The 15324-nt window shown below is 43.3% G+C and overlaps 2 protein-coding genes across 2 annotated transcripts in view; both read left to right on the top strand.

Annotated features, from left to right (window-relative positions):
- tjp1a (tight junction protein 1a) overlaps positions 1-11886 on the top strand; it is a 46073-nt gene extending 34187 nt beyond the window's left edge. Inside the window, 16 exon segments of the mRNA XM_034558368.1 lie at positions 267-477; positions 1395-1494; positions 1598-1640; positions 1642-1734; positions 1736-1900; positions 1902-1952; positions 2863-3114; positions 4307-5137; positions 5275-5357; positions 5486-5662; positions 5822-5928; positions 6074-6325; positions 6725-6878; positions 6966-7186; positions 7395-7499; positions 10557-11886. Of these exon segments, the coding sequence (XP_034414259.1) occupies positions 267-477; positions 1395-1494; positions 1598-1640; positions 1642-1734; positions 1736-1900; positions 1902-1952; positions 2863-3114; positions 4307-5137; positions 5275-5357; positions 5486-5662; positions 5822-5928; positions 6074-6325; positions 6725-6878; positions 6966-7186; positions 7395-7499; positions 10557-10651 (2940 nt within the window). The 3' untranslated portion in view covers positions 10652-11886.
- Positions 11887-14490: 2604 nt separating this feature from the next.
- Positions 14491-15324, top strand: part of fam189a1 (family with sequence similarity 189 member A1) — a 75452-nt gene continuing 74618 nt past the window's right edge. The window contains 1 exon segment of the mRNA XM_034529031.1: positions 14491-14736. Coding sequence (XP_034384922.1) covers positions 14491-14736 — 246 coding nt within the window.

The following is a 15324-nucleotide window of genomic DNA, read 5'->3' as shown; positions in this document are numbered from 1 at the left end:
CTCTGGTGTTCTGGTCTTGTTAATGCTATTACGTGCCTGAACTTCGACAAAGCGGTTAATTTGGCCATGGCATGTTCACTGCCAAACTAATCAAGACTGGGTGAGCTGTCGTCTTGCCTGTGTTCAAGTTGTGTTGCACACAATATGTGAACAAATCATTATGGTGTTGGCCATACAGTATTCTATCTGTGATACTCCTGAACTTTAATTAGGGGAAATGCTCACTATATGGAAATAAACAGTTATGTTTTTCTCTGTGTATAAAGGACAAGCATGCAGTGCTGGACATCACCCCGAATGCAGTGGACCGTCTGAACTACGCTCAGTGGTATCCAATTGTGGTGTTTCTCAACCCAGACACAAAGCAGGGTGTGAAGACTATGAGGACCCGCCTCTGCCCCGAGTCTAGGAAGAGTGCCAGGAAGCTTTTTGAACGAGCCCACAAATTAAGGAAGAACAACCACCACCTCTTCACCAGTGAGTCTAGTGGGAAGGAGGGAGGGGTAGATGGGGGGGGTCCACAAAAATGGAGAGGAACCGTAGATATTTTACTGGCAGCACAGACACATTTCAAAGGCAGTTGACAATTGAGTGCAGTGTTGGAGAGTATGGCTGTTCTTTCACACAAGAGTCCCCACAGGGCCCTTTTTCAGCACGCACTCAAGGGTTGTCGTGTGACCATGCTTTAGGAGCATCTGTTGGGGGTGAAGATATTGGAGAAGCGTAAAGAGTATTCTTCTCGCCTCATATTCAGCCTTTGCAGTACACAAAAATTCTTTGCATAATCTCCAGTCCAAATAACTATTACACCACAAGCTGCATTTGTACCTCTACACCTTATCCACAGGATTTCATTTGAAAGTTATCTGAGAATAAAGCCTCATAATCATGAACAACTAAAAATGTTTATATAAAACTGAGAAACAGATAAACTGGACTATTTTTCTGTGAAGAATCTGGCACATGGGACCAGGCAATGCGAGAAGTTACCTCTAAGCTGGCGTGTCATGTCCTTGAGAGTGAACGTTTGCATTTAAGCTGTCTCTTCCTAGTCTGTTGTGATTGGTTTGCAAATGTTATTCAAAAACCATATACTTGCTCCTTAATTGTCATTGTGATGGATATTATTCTCTCTTAGAATCATAGACAATATTAACTGGGTCTCAAGTGGGAAAAGAGCACCTTCAACATTTCTCTGGTGGCTTTACAGACATGATTCTAATCATGTAAAAGTGGAGGACCATTTATGGGTTAGAGTGCATATCTCAAAGGAACGTTTAATTCTTCTTCTATTGTTGTACTTAATTGCTAATTTGGGAAACATTGTTATTACTCGTTTGATTGGAGAGATGTTTTTTTCTTCCCCTTCTGCACTTTCCTCTATGTGTATTCAGCGACTATTAACTTGAACAACATGAATGACGGTTGGTTTGGAGCGCTGAAGGACACAATCCAGCAGCAGCAGAACCAGCTGGTGTGGGTTTCAGAGGGCAGGTAAGACACGCACACCCAAAAACACACACACGCACACAAACAGCCGTGTAGACTGGAAATGTCTTTTCTCGTTCCCTCTCTCACTTTACCTCTTGTTTCCCAGGCTGATGGGGCAGCCGAGGATGACTTGGGACATCCACGACGACCCGGCTGTCTTACCTGTCGGCTCCAGGCAGTGAGTCTTCCATGTATAGCACCGACAGCCGCCACACCTCCGACTACGAGGACACGGACACAGAGGGGCGGCGCTTACACCGACCAGGAGCTGGACGAAACGCTCAATGATGACGTGGGTCCACCCACGGAGCCTGCCATCACCCGCTCCTCTGAGCCTGTTCGTGAGGACCCGCCTGTCATCCAGGAGCCCCCTGGCTACGCTAGCTACCAGCACACAGTGCAGCCGGACCCCCCTGAACCGCATCGACCCGGCTGGATTCAAGGCACCCGTTCCGCAGCAGGTAGCGTTTTCTGAGAGCTGCACGTCTTCCCTGTTGTCTGGAGGACGTGGTTTTGCGTTAGAAGGTTTTCTGGCGGCGCTATTGAAGGCACTTTTTTATTTTTACAGTTACTCCTGTCTATCTACTGTTAACAAACAATATCAGTGCAAAAGTGAAAACTTCTATCGTCAGGTATTTATCGCAATATATAAATATAATAGAATATATATATTTATTGTAATTATTTATTTTATCTATTTGCCTATACCTGTTTCTTGATTGGTGTTTGTGAGCGTGTGTTTTTTATTTTTTTTAAAGGAGAAGAACTTAAAGTTTACTGTTACTCTTGTACTCTATATTACCACAAGCTGTCTTATTGGTGTGACTGTTGCTGATGTCACTGGGAAAAGAAACTTGTTTGTCAAAGTGTCTGTACCAGTACTCATCTATGTGCACTTCCTACCTTTGTTTTACCTGTGATTGGGACTGTGACCATACAACACAAGAAAGTATTATGTGCATGTTGGAAATGCCAGTGTTAATCCAGTGTACCTGTGAAATGTACTTATCAACATCCCAATTGGCCATTGTGACACCCAAATCTAAATGTTTGTCGTCTCATGATGTGTTAATGAACATAAAAGGGGAAAGAAAAGAAACTACTGTATTGTAACCGTAGCATTAAATCAAATTAGTATACTCCTAACAAAGAAAACTTGTCCTGCTGCTAATTCCTAACTCTCACATGACATTGGTTGGTCTACAGCTACTGTTAAATGTGGAGGAGGGTGATTGGCTGTTTTGATTTGTGTAAGCTGTAGCACAAGTGAGGAGCAGGCCGTTGTAGTGGGGCTGTGAAGGTAGTAGCACTTGTTAGTACTGCACCACAGTGTCAGTGCGTGTTATTAAACATTTCTGAACCACTTCACAGAAAGCAGAGGCCGCTGCCGTCCCTAGCGTCCCCCAGCAGCCTGAGCCCTTGGCTGAGACAGTGCCCCCTGCTGTCGACGTAACTGTAAAAACTGTAGGGGGTCTGAGCCCTGACGAGCCTCCTGCAGCTCCTCACAGCCAGCCAAGCCCCAACCCAGAGGCTGGCTCACTTAGGAGGCCCACCCCTGAGCTAGCTCCTCAGAGCGTCACACCAGAACCTCTGCAATCTGGACTGGCCAGTTCAGAACCAAAGGTATCCATCTGCCCGTCACCGGACGCTCCGTGAACTGACTCAGCCAAGCTCGGTCTGACCCGGCTGACCTCCTGTGCTGCTGCTGCCTGTCTACCTACCTACCTCCTGCTGCCACGCTTCTCTCTTTCTCTCCTTCCGCCCTGCATGTCTGCTGACCACAATGCTGCCCAGAAAAGACATGTGTTTGTTGGCGTTTTTGTGCGTGCAAGAGTGTATGTGTGTGCACGGGTGAGCAAATGCCGGTAAACAACAGTGGGCTTGGAGGTGATGGCTGCTCTGATATGCCTCCATGTAAGGGAGCAGTGGAAATCCTGTGGCTCTCACTGACGCTTATCCTCTTTGCATGGCTGCAACATGTTTGCCTCATTCACTGTTAACCACTAGCAGTAAATCTCTTTCACTGTATTTATCAGTGCCGATTGAATGGATTGTTTCTTTGTAAAAGTAGCCATTGATTTTCCAACAATTTTCTATTTAATTTGTTGTCCTTGCTTGAAATGTCACAAAGACCAGCAAAACAAAACAGTTCTGCTGATTAGGATGGATAATTAATGGTTACTTCTCGATGATCAGGATTTGCTTTTATACAATGGGTATGTGCTTGTTATGGTAAATATTATTGTGGATGTTTATGTTGCCTTAATAATTGCACCAAGACAGTGGGTGACATTTTTCCTTGTAAATGCAGCAGTGCACACATTATGTGAGAAACCCCAAAGTAATAGTTAAATTACCAAGAGGCATTCTATAAGTAGTTTGTTACACTTTTATACCAAATTCACATTCTCTCAAGTTGGACAAGAAAAATACATCCCATTGTTTTGTTGGATTTTCTTTTTACTTTAACTGTTTTTTCTTGATTTATTTTCAATTTTAATTTGGAGCTGCAGTGTTACATTGTGATGTTTTCAAACTGCAACAATTGTTTGTCTGTGCTGCGATTTCTATTTAATCTAGTATACGATCTGATCAGTAACCCTCCCTCTCAGTTTCTCTATTTCAGGTCTTTCCCTACTTGTTTCTTCTTCTGCAATTAGTTTAACAGTGTTTTTAATATTCTAATGTTCTCATCTTTTAATGGATTTTTGTATGTCCAGTTTTTCACATTTACAAATTTTCTGTTAGTATAATATGTTAGTTAGTAGATCCTGTGTAGTTGTTAACCTTATTCTTTGTTGTCTTTTTTTGGTAGATGTTTCAGAAGGATCCATACAGCGTAGACAACACAGGGAGAATCAATCACAGCATGAAGCCTGTGACTTACAACCCTCAGCAAGGATATCACCCTGACCAGCAGCCATACAGAGATTATGACCATCCGCCCAGTCGGTATGATGTCAGCAGCAGTGGAGTCAGCAGCGGAGGTGGTTACCCAGAACCAAAGCACAGAAACTATGACTCTAACATGGCCTACGAGAACAGTGTGCCTCATTACGATCAGCAGTGGAACCCCTACAGCCAACCACTCTCTACTGCCAACTCCCAGGGCTACGACCCCCGTTTGCCGTACGCTGACGGCCCAGACTCCCAGTACACCCCTCCTCTCCGCTACGACGAGCCCCCACCTCAGCAGGGATTCGACGGACGGCCTCGCTACGGTAAACCAACAGGTCCAGGTCCTGTCCGCTATGATGATCCTCCACCTCCTGCTTCAGAGGCGGACCTGCATTACAACCAGGATTCTCACCTGAGCATGTACCCTTCAGCTGGCCACTCCCCAGACCCCGCTGCTCAGCGGCCCACGTATAACCAGGGACCAACGCCGCAACAAAAGAGCTACAAACCTCAGCAGTATGACCCTGTTCCTGTGAACTCTGAAACCAGCCCCACACCACCTCCCAAAGCAGAAGCCCCGTCACCGTCTTCTGCCGAGGCGCCACAGTCTTTCCCCGCCAGAAACGAGCCACAGGATGACCCCGCCATGAAGCCACAGTCGGTCCTGACAAGAGTCAAGATGTTTGAGAACAAACGCTCAGTGTCCGTGGATAGAGCCAGAGATGCAGGGGATTCATCTGTGAGCAAGGTCAACTGTTTAGCTTTATTACCTAATGCAGTTTATTCAGTTATAGTTGTTGTTATTATTGTACATTTGCTTTTCAACTTATGGAGAAATAAGCACATTGGAAGTTCACATTCTTAATATTGTTTTTGCTATTACAGGCAGCTGATTTACCTTTGAAAGCAGGCGGAGTAATCCCAAAAGCAAATTCCCTGAGCAACCTGGATCAGGAGAAGACCTTTAGGTGAGCCCATATTCACTTTAATTTTACATCATTATCCAATTTTCTCGATAACTCCTCTTCTCTTGCTCTGATCTCACCATCTCTGATATGTTTTTGACTTGCTTAACTTTTCTATCACACCAACCCAGAACCCCGGGGCCTCAGCAGCCTCCGTCCCAGGTAGCTGATGACATTGTGCGCTCCAACCATTACGATCCTGACGAGGACGAGGACTACTACAGGAAACAGCTGTCTTACTTTGACAGGCTCCAGACCGGTCCTAACAAACCCCAGCCACAAGCACCAATGACTAACAACTACCCCAGGTGAGGCTTGTTCTTATGAAAGATCTCTTTACTGTTAGTTGAAAGGAAAGTTGGAAAAGACGCATAAGTCTAATCTACTTTTAACATCAGTTGTGTTTTTATAGATGATGACATTTCTACTGTGAATCTTGAATTGATGGATTTGGTCTTGTGATTAAGGACGGAGTCAGTGGAGAAACCCGTTCCAGTGGAGAAGAAATATGAACCAGTTCCCCAGATGATGCCTTCTCTGCCACCAGCCATACTGCCCAAACCTGCACCTGAAGGTAATGAACCGTCTTTAATCAAAGGAAAACAACTTTAGTGGGGATTTTATTATCTAATACAAGATTGTAATCATGTGAAGCTGCATCTGTACCACATGCTGTAATACTGTAGAGCTCCTTGGCTGACCTCATGGCTCTTCCACAGCCAAACCTCCTGGCCGAGACGACACTGTCCAGACCAACTTCCTGCCTCACAAGAGTTTCCCTGAGAAGTCTCCAGTTAACGGCACTAGTGAGCATCCTCCAAAAACAGCTCCACCAGCAACGAGCTACAACCGCTACGCACCCAAGCCCTACACCACGTCAGCCAAGCCTTTTGCACGCATGTTCGACAGTCCTAAATTCAACCACAACCTGCTGCCCAATGAAAAGCCTGACACTGCTCCAAAGGTAAGCAGTTTCTGTAAGATCTCATACTGACCTCACTGTGTATTGACAGTTTATTGCAGGTGGTTACAGGAATTTCATTACTTTGAGTTCACTATTTCAAAACTCCTCTGTAACTGTAATTTTTTTCTCAAACTTAATTTCCATTTTTACAAAGAGCAGATTGATCTGAAATAAAGGTTATTAATGATAGCAATGGATGGCGCTAAAAACCAGGAAACAGATTTGCTCCCTCGCTCTCTTTCATCCGTTACTTGAGTTTGGAGATCCTGGTTTATGTACATTTACACTGAATCCGCTGAGTTGTCTCTTAGAAGCTGTTTATTCTATCTTTTGATTGTTGTTAGTGGTTACATAAATAAGTTCAGCTCCAAGACCTTAGCCTCACTGTTGCTGTCTGTGTTTACAGGGCCGGAGCACCAGCCCAGTGAGGCCTCCGATAGCCCCTCAGCCCACAACACAGACCCCGACAGTGGCCTGGACACTTTCACACGCACTATGGACCACCGCTCCAAACACCAGCACAACAACATTAACGCTGTGCCCAAGGCCATCCCTGTGAGGTAACAAACACGGTTTGACTACAGATTCAAAGTTAAAGTATTCTATTGAATATGAGAGTGCGAAAGTAACGGTTTCTTCACCTTCAGTCCTAGTGCCCTGGATGATGATGAGGATGAAGATGAGGGCCACACAGTGGTGGCAACAGCTCGAGGTATCTTCAACTCTAACGGTGGCGTCCTGAGCTCCATTGAGACAGGCGTCAGCATTATAATCCCACAGGGTGCGATCCCTGAAGGTGTGGAGCAGGAGATCTACTTCAAGGTCTGCAGAGACAACAGCATCCTGCCGCCACTCGACAAGGAGAAAGGTAACTCGTCGAAGATGAGGGATGAAGAGGCCAAGGGCTTTTCTTGAGTCATATGTAAATTATGTGGGTACTTTACTAAGACAGTTGTTTTTAAAGTTGTGTTGTGCATGTTGTCTATATGTTAATATATATACTGGTTCGATGGCACCAGCACCTGCTCGTATGCGTTTACTATTAATCGTCCTGAATTCTGTGTTTGTATTTCCAGGAGAGACTCTGCTCAGCCCTCTGGTGATGTGTGGACCTCATGGCCTCAAGTTTTTGAAGCCTGTGGAGCTGCGCTTACCTCACTGTGCGTCTATGACCCCTGATGGTTGGTCTTTTGCTCTAAAATCCTCCGACTCCTCGTCGGGTATGCTGTGCTCTCTGTTCTTCGGGGTCGTTTGGGCTGGCTTTGTGACTATTTGAGGGTTGTGGGTCACTGTTTAATTATAATTATTTGTAGATTTCCCCCTAGTTTTGGTTTTCTTCATTAAAAATCAAAGCGAAAAATGTGAACTGAATCTGAAAATCTGATACGATTGGTCACTCTCAACATATCTGAAAATCAATCTAGGGGGAAATATCTTTGTTTTTTTTCACAATTTATTGCTTTGATTGATTCATTGTCATGATTTATCTTCATTAACTCACCCACTCAATCTGTAAATCACTATCACTGGTTCTTTATTTGGTGTTCAGATCAAAGTCCCGCCTCATTGTTTTTACATTCTGAAATTGCAATATTTCTCTCCTTTTTTTTCACCTTGAGTCATTTTAACAAGTTTCTCTGATTTCATTTAACATTCATTCATCAGACGCTTGGCTGTATAATATTTAAATTTCACCAGGTAGAAGAATAATGCATGCTGCTCTGCTCGGATATGTTTTTCTCACATAGCCACCCAAATCCTCCCAAATCCTGACCTGAAGAACAGCTTTTATAGATGTCTCTGGAAATTGGGACACTGTCATAACCAATAATGCCTGTCTTTATCCTACAGAAGAAGAACAAAAAAGTTACACAGACATCTTGTTACCGTGTCAAAATATAGCTCTCCAAATTTAGCTTCTGTCTAGCTGAGTGTTTTTCTTATCCAACATAGTTCTCAGGTGACAATAAATATAATTATCCTAATAAATTGGTCTTTAAGAGTGGCTTTAGCTTGTCTGCTAAAATAAGGGAAATTGGCTCTTGTAAAAACAGGGAAGTGATAATAATCCACTAGATAAACGATGCACAGCTCTCAGCAGCTGCTGGAGATAATTCAGATAACTGTCAGTCAAAGGTTACTTGCTGATGTCACTTCAGGTCATTTACCCGACCAGCTGATAAAAGAAGTTCCTGTAAAACCACAAGTGCCATATTATTATTATTATTATTATAATATTCATATTGTGTATTTCGAACAGAAATGAGATAAATGGAGAATGTTGAACAAATCATGTTAACGGAAATTGAAACCAAGACGAGCTACTTTTAGTCGGCCATCATTTAGTCTATCATGTATTTAAGCAAACAAACATTTGAGAAATAACAAGACGTTGAGTTCCTGCTAAGAAGTTTTATAAAAAAACTGAAGAAAGGAATAATTCCTCTGTTCCCTTTTCTTAACACTGTCCCTCTCACGTCTTCTAAAACAGTTGTCATTTTGGCAGCCGTCAGGATTAGCTGCTAATTAGCCTCATTTTAAGGATGAGACTTGGAGGGCTGAATGAGATGTGAGCTCACGCCGTTGTCCTGCTGACTTGTGGGAGGATTATCGGGCTGAGTCCTAATCCTCTTATTGTAAAGCAAGGCCGCTCTCTGGCCTCCTCCTGTCCCCCCTCTGGTTTCTCTCCTTTGCTTCTCCTTTTTCCTCCTAGACGACTCTGCCTCCGCCCGCCTCTCTTCTGAGTGCACTGTGTTAAACTGTAGATGACGCTGCTATCACAGCCACTGTGACACCAGTACAGATCTATTAGTGTACAACAGTGATACTCTTGAGCCCCAATGACTGATTAATAGATTGGTCGAAAATTCATCAAACTATTTTTGGCAATTGATTCACTTCAGTCAATTTCCAAGCAAAAGCGCTGACACATTCTCTGATTTCAACTTCTCAAAGGGGAGCGTTTCCTCTTTCCTCTAGTTTATAACATTTAAAACTGAATAGATTTGGGTTTTGGATTGTTGGTTGGACAAAACTAGTGAAAATTACTGATACTCGCAACCCTAGGATACACACAATGTACATAATGAGTTCATTTTTTAAATATAAAAAACTCCACGAGTTACTTCAACATGTGCATTTTTTATTTGTTGTTTGAGCAATTATTGGACTCCAAATTACAAGGTCAGACCTCCCACTAGGTTACATTATTTAAATATTCAAAAGTGCCCAATTATAATCGTCTGACTCCCATTACCACTCTGACAACCTGTCATGTGACCTGTGCTTTCCATATCCGAGGAACTAAAGGAAAACTCACCTATCCTTGTGAGGAGAAGTCGCACTCAAAACGCAGATTTTATTATTTTTATTTGACGTTCTAAAGATCAAAGTGTCATTTAGGAAAAATCATTTGACATTTGACTTGAAGAATGTAAGCGCTGGCTCGCAGAGGGTTGTTCTGGTCTACCTTGAGCCAGCATCCAGTATGTCTCAAGCAAATCCCCCACCGGCGGCCAGCCCACATGAGGAGGCGCTCGTCCACCTTTAGTTGTTTTACAATTGATCCAAAAAGGAAACCTAGCTGATCAACAACCACCCGAAAAGGAAAGAAGGAAACAGTTCTGAGCCCAATATGAACCGCCTCATATATCAACACACGGCCAAGAAGGCAGAGCGACGCAACATCTAACATCATCAGAACTTAATATAAAGTATCTGAGCTTTTTGTGTGGCTTTCTCCCTCTGCCTTTCATTTTGCATAACTGAACAGGAGATGGTCCTTGTGTCACATTCATCTCTTCCATGTCACCCAGAATTGAGCGCAAGCTTGACAGTTTACAGATTGAGGAGAGGCCGTATTTATAGTCCAAGTACTGTATCGGTGGAGCTCTGCCGAGCTGGCTGTGCTTACTCTGATTGATCACTGGACCTTTCCTCTTGGCACAGACCTCACTGTTTAGAATTGCAATTACACTCGGGCCCTCTAGTGACTGAGGCTGGGGACATTCAATAAAAATAATAAATGGCTTTCATAGGCCACAAAACCATGTGATATTAGATAAGATGACAGACAATGGATACAATCAAGCGCTGCAGTGAGTGCTGTTTTAAAATAAGACTTGAGATGGTAATAGATTGTTGTGGTGTGAAGAGGAGTGCTGATGAAATGCATTACAGCAACTAGCAGAAACAAGCAGCTGTTATCACTCACTGTGCCGCCATCTGTCTGTCCGCAGGTGACCCAAAAAGCTGGCAGAACAAGTCTCTCCCCGGAGACCCCAACTACCTGGTGGGAGCCAACTGTGTTTCTGTGCTCATTGACCACTTTTAAGGACGGACCAGCAGGTGTGATGTTACTGAATGTGGAACCACGGGGTGTAAACTGAAGAGGATGGACACACATACACACACACACACACACACACACTGACGGATGCACTCCAAACACACACACACAAACACCATATAATGGAATATGAAGAAGATCTAGTCAGTGCTGTTTACTGCACCCTTGGATGAAGGCGAGACACCGATGATGGTTACAAGCTGTTCTTTAAACTCTTTCCCCATTTTGAAGTTTTGATGTGAAACGAAACCATGGATGCATGCGCCATGCCACTGAGGATTGACACTATATACAAGGCGATGTTTAATGTAATTATTACATGAATATAGATGAGGCTTTTGAGGCAGCATAAATGCGTCAAAGGTCTGTGTTGGTATATTTATGCTATATATGCATACAGTATATATAGTAGTATAGAGAAGATTTACTAAAATTGAAGTCAATTAACAGTCAACATCTTGTTGTTTTTCAGTTCAGGTGACTGAATACAAACATGTATCTCCACATTTTTTTCTCCACATTGAAGACATTTTAATGAAGGTTTGAGAAAGAAGTGAGGTTAAATTAAACCAGGGACGGTGACGACGTCATTTGAAGAAGTTGGCCAAACATGAGCTGGACATGAACCCAAGCAGCACACTTTTTAGAGACGTTCTTCCCGTATTCTTCCTTTTCCTTCCGTGATATCTTGTAGCTTAATTTCTTCCAGAGACGCGTCTCTCCTTCCAGCCTGAGGGAGATCTATGCATGTTCTTAACTCAGGTCCAGTAGCCTCCTCAGTTCCTTCATCGCTCTCTATCTCGTCTTCTCTGTGCACTCACACACAAATAAGCAGTGATGCCTTATCTGCAGATTATTCACTTTTCATTAAGTAAAACAAAATAAGTTATGATAAATTATGGTATAATGTCATTTGTTTTGCCATTTTTTGTGAACCTTCTGTATAAATGAACTTGGGTTTAGCACACAATAACAATTTATAAAGGATAACAAAAGGTATGCTCTTCTTTTATCTGCTATGCATTACTAAAAAAAAAAAAACAGGAAAGAAGTGGCTGTAAATAAAGCTAGCATATTGCCTTGTTTCTTTTGTTTGTAAATGAACTTTTTGTATGTCTTTCTTTTTTGTACAAAACTTAGAGAAAACATGTTTTAAAAAGTGGAAGACAGTGAACGTGGTTATCTTTGTATTCTGGATATAACCTCAAGCCTTGGAACTTGTAACCTAACAAAAATACATCACATCTTTTCTACCAATATATTCACACAACGTTATGGTCACAAAAAAGCTCTTTTTAAGGCTCTTTGAGGATCAGGAAAGTGCTTGGGCTAAAATACATTTAAAACATGTTCTTTTAAAAAGGGTGTGCTCTCCAAGTGTCCCCCTCACTGATTTGTGTGATACTGGATGCTGTATTGTGTGCCCTTAAATGTATTTTTGTACTAATAGACAATATATGATGTATGGCACACCAGTACCATTTTATTTTTAGATATAACACGGCTTTAATTGGATATTAGCTCTTCACTTGTGACTGACTTTTTTTTCTCCTCTGCAACACAATTTTAAGTATACCACTGTATTAATAAATAAAAATCATTTTTAAAGTAAAGACTCAAGGAAAGGGAGGTTTGTTTCTTTTATGATTGTGTTTTCCTGCCTTTTACCTCTGATCACAACCTCTCGTTTTATTTCTGTCATTCATATAAATATGCAAATGGGAGGTGTTGTCCGACCAACCGTTCTAAACTCAAAGATATTCAGTTTACTATCACACAAGACAAAGAAAAACAGCAAATGCTTATCTTTCTGAAACTTCAGTCAGTGAATTTTGATAAAATTACTAATGTTAAAATTATTGCTAACTAATCAATTAATTGACTATTTATTTCCGTCTTGTGGTGCTACGTGACTATATCCTTTAATAACGGCTCAGGTTTCACAGCTAGATGGTGCAGTGGAGCTCAAGTGCTGCACAAGGTCAGACATGCAACAGACCATAAGCTGTGATTGTTATGCATTTCAATATATCACTTGTCCCTACGACCTTTGGTAAGTAGCCTATAGTAGTCCTTTAAAATGTGTTTTCATAGGATGCATTTAGGCCCAGGTGGTCGAATCCAATGGCTCTCAGTTGGAGTCGGGACTCTAAAGAGGAAAAGCTCTCTTATTCCCCTTGTTTACCCTTGTTTACGTCTTCACGCCTCTAAATGCCCTTTAAGTTCAACTGAGAAAAGAAACGCTCTGATGAAATGCTCACCACACTCGTCCACAGTAGACTTTGGTTCCTTTTCATGCATCACAACCAGTGACGGAAGAAGGGCTTGGATCTTTTACCAAAAGAGTAAAACATCAATCTGCATTACAAATCTTACTAAAGTCAAAGTACACAAGTATTACCATAAACATATATTTAAAGTACCACAAGTAAGTGGGCCTGTTCATTAACTAAGCAGAATGGCTTTGAATAAGATAAATCACTGGGTTATAATAACTGCATAATATGTAAGCATCGTTCATGTTGCATCTGGTTACGGTGGCGCTTTACTATCTTATGTATGCCAGGTAGCTTAATCTATAATAATACATAATGCTGTATTACATTTTGATGTTGTACTAATAATCTGAAAGTACAATATAAAGTTACATAAAAATTGAATACACTCAAGTACCTCAACATTTTACCTGACAGTGAACAACTGTCCTTATAGTCCACCAACTGGTGAGCAGCCAGAAGCCACTGGGCTGCACCTTATGAGGAGTTCATGGTGTACAAAGCCCTCTCCAGGTGTGTCGCATGTGCGTGCACGACGAAGGGCGCGCGTGCAGAGCCATGTGTCCAGTGGCAATGCGGTCGATGGTGGCCCCGATGCTGCGGCTGGAGCTGATGTCACTTGGTTTTATTTTATTTTACCACCTCAACTTAAAACTGATACGATGAACCACGTTCCCGTCCACCACTGGCATCCTCCCCGGCAGCGAGTAACAAAAGCACGCGCAGTTTTATGTCGGTGTTGCCTGATCGTCGCGAGCCCAGCACCCCTCCTCCACTCTCGTAGTAACAGAGTCGGAGCAGCTCGCCGCCATGAAGACGCGCAGAGTGGCACATCTCCAATACGCAGCGTGCACCTCCTGTCCTGGCTGTTAGTTCTGCTGTCGTCTGGGAAAAGCACTGCTGGTGCCCCACGCGGAGGAAAACGCTCGCTCACAACTGCGCATTTTTAGTACAAACAAAATTCAGATTCGACCGATTCTGTGTGATAGCAACATATTTGTCTCTGTTAAATCTTCGAGGAGAGCACCTTTTATTGTTGTTTTTCATCCACGCGTCTTAATCACGTTCCTTCCGCCTCTCGCTTTCGAGTAGTTGGAAAGCCTGCAGAGGAAGGAGAGCATGGCAGCGTGACAATGGTGCAAGGCTGGCTGACAGCGGGACGATGCGGCTTTTGGTTTGGTTTGCGCCTTTTCGCGTTTTGACTTTTGAGGAATGGGCTCTTTGCCGGAGCGGTCGCCGAGAACTCCAGAGGTCTATTTTGTCTCCTGCGACTTGAACATCGTCCCAGTTTCTCCGTGTTTTGCTCAACATCTGGTGCTTCGTCCAGTCTGCTCGTTGCTCACCTCTCTCCTCCCACCCGTCGCCGCGCATCTCTAATTGGAGCGACTCGGAGGCGTCCTAATTGATGGAGATCGTCCGCAGCGGACACTGACCTCGAGTTAGACGGTTTCCCAGCGCACCGCCGGCGGACTCACAACGACTCTGCCGTCCGTGGATGTGATTGTGGTCCTTTATCTCCTGCCGCGTGTGTCGTACCCTTCAGTGACAATGCCGGTGAACGCGCTGCACCGCGGCGGCAGCAGCATCGGCGGCCCGGGGTCCCTGAGCCCCGCGTCGCTGTCCCGCAGCCTGTCCCGGCTCAGGGAGTACCGGACCCGGACCAGGATCATGCTGGCTCTGGGAGTCTCTCAGATGGTCCTCGGGAGTCTCATCCTGGCCGTCAGCTTCGCGGCTCTGGCTCTCACCACGTCACCCAGAGTCCGGCACTCGTGTCCCTTCTGGGCAGGATTCTCTGTGAGTACACGACAAGAACACGATACTGGTTGTATTTGATGGCATGGGTCAAGCACGATGCGAGCTTTCATCTCATAAAGAATAATACACATGGTGTAGTATCCTGATGTTAGGATAGGAATATTATTTAGCCCACTTTTGTATTCATATATATGATGGGAAAACAGGCTTTTTGTCACCTGTCACTTCATTGATTTCATGGTCTTCTATAGTGCTGTACAATGTTCATATGGTTACTGACTGAGTAAGCTTTTTAAGAAATATAGCTTTATTGTTTTTTGGATTTAAATGACATGCAGTTCTCTAATCCCAGAGAGCTGAACTAATTGGTGAGCCATTGCCATGAAAAGGAAGAAATTAGGTTTTTGAATTAATTTTGGAGCCAATCTTAAGTAATTAGTTGTGAGCATGCAAAGCCAGTAATACCACAGACACACACACACACACACACACACACAGCGAGAGATAATGTCAAGGAGGAGGATATTTTAAATACTATACAGTGCTCCTTCTTTGTACTGTGCGATGTGTTGTGTTGGAGATGAGTTTTTCTTCTTCGTGAGACATTTTCATGGTGGTTTCTGTAAA

Source organism: Cyclopterus lumpus, chromosome 3, assembly GCF_009769545.1.
Source record: "Cyclopterus lumpus isolate fCycLum1 chromosome 3, fCycLum1.pri, whole genome shotgun sequence".
In the NCBI taxonomy this organism is placed as follows: domain Eukaryota; kingdom Metazoa; phylum Chordata; class Actinopteri; order Perciformes; family Cyclopteridae; genus Cyclopterus; species Cyclopterus lumpus.
The sequence above is the reverse complement of the archived record's forward strand: the minus strand, read 5'-3'. Positions and strand labels throughout refer to the sequence as shown.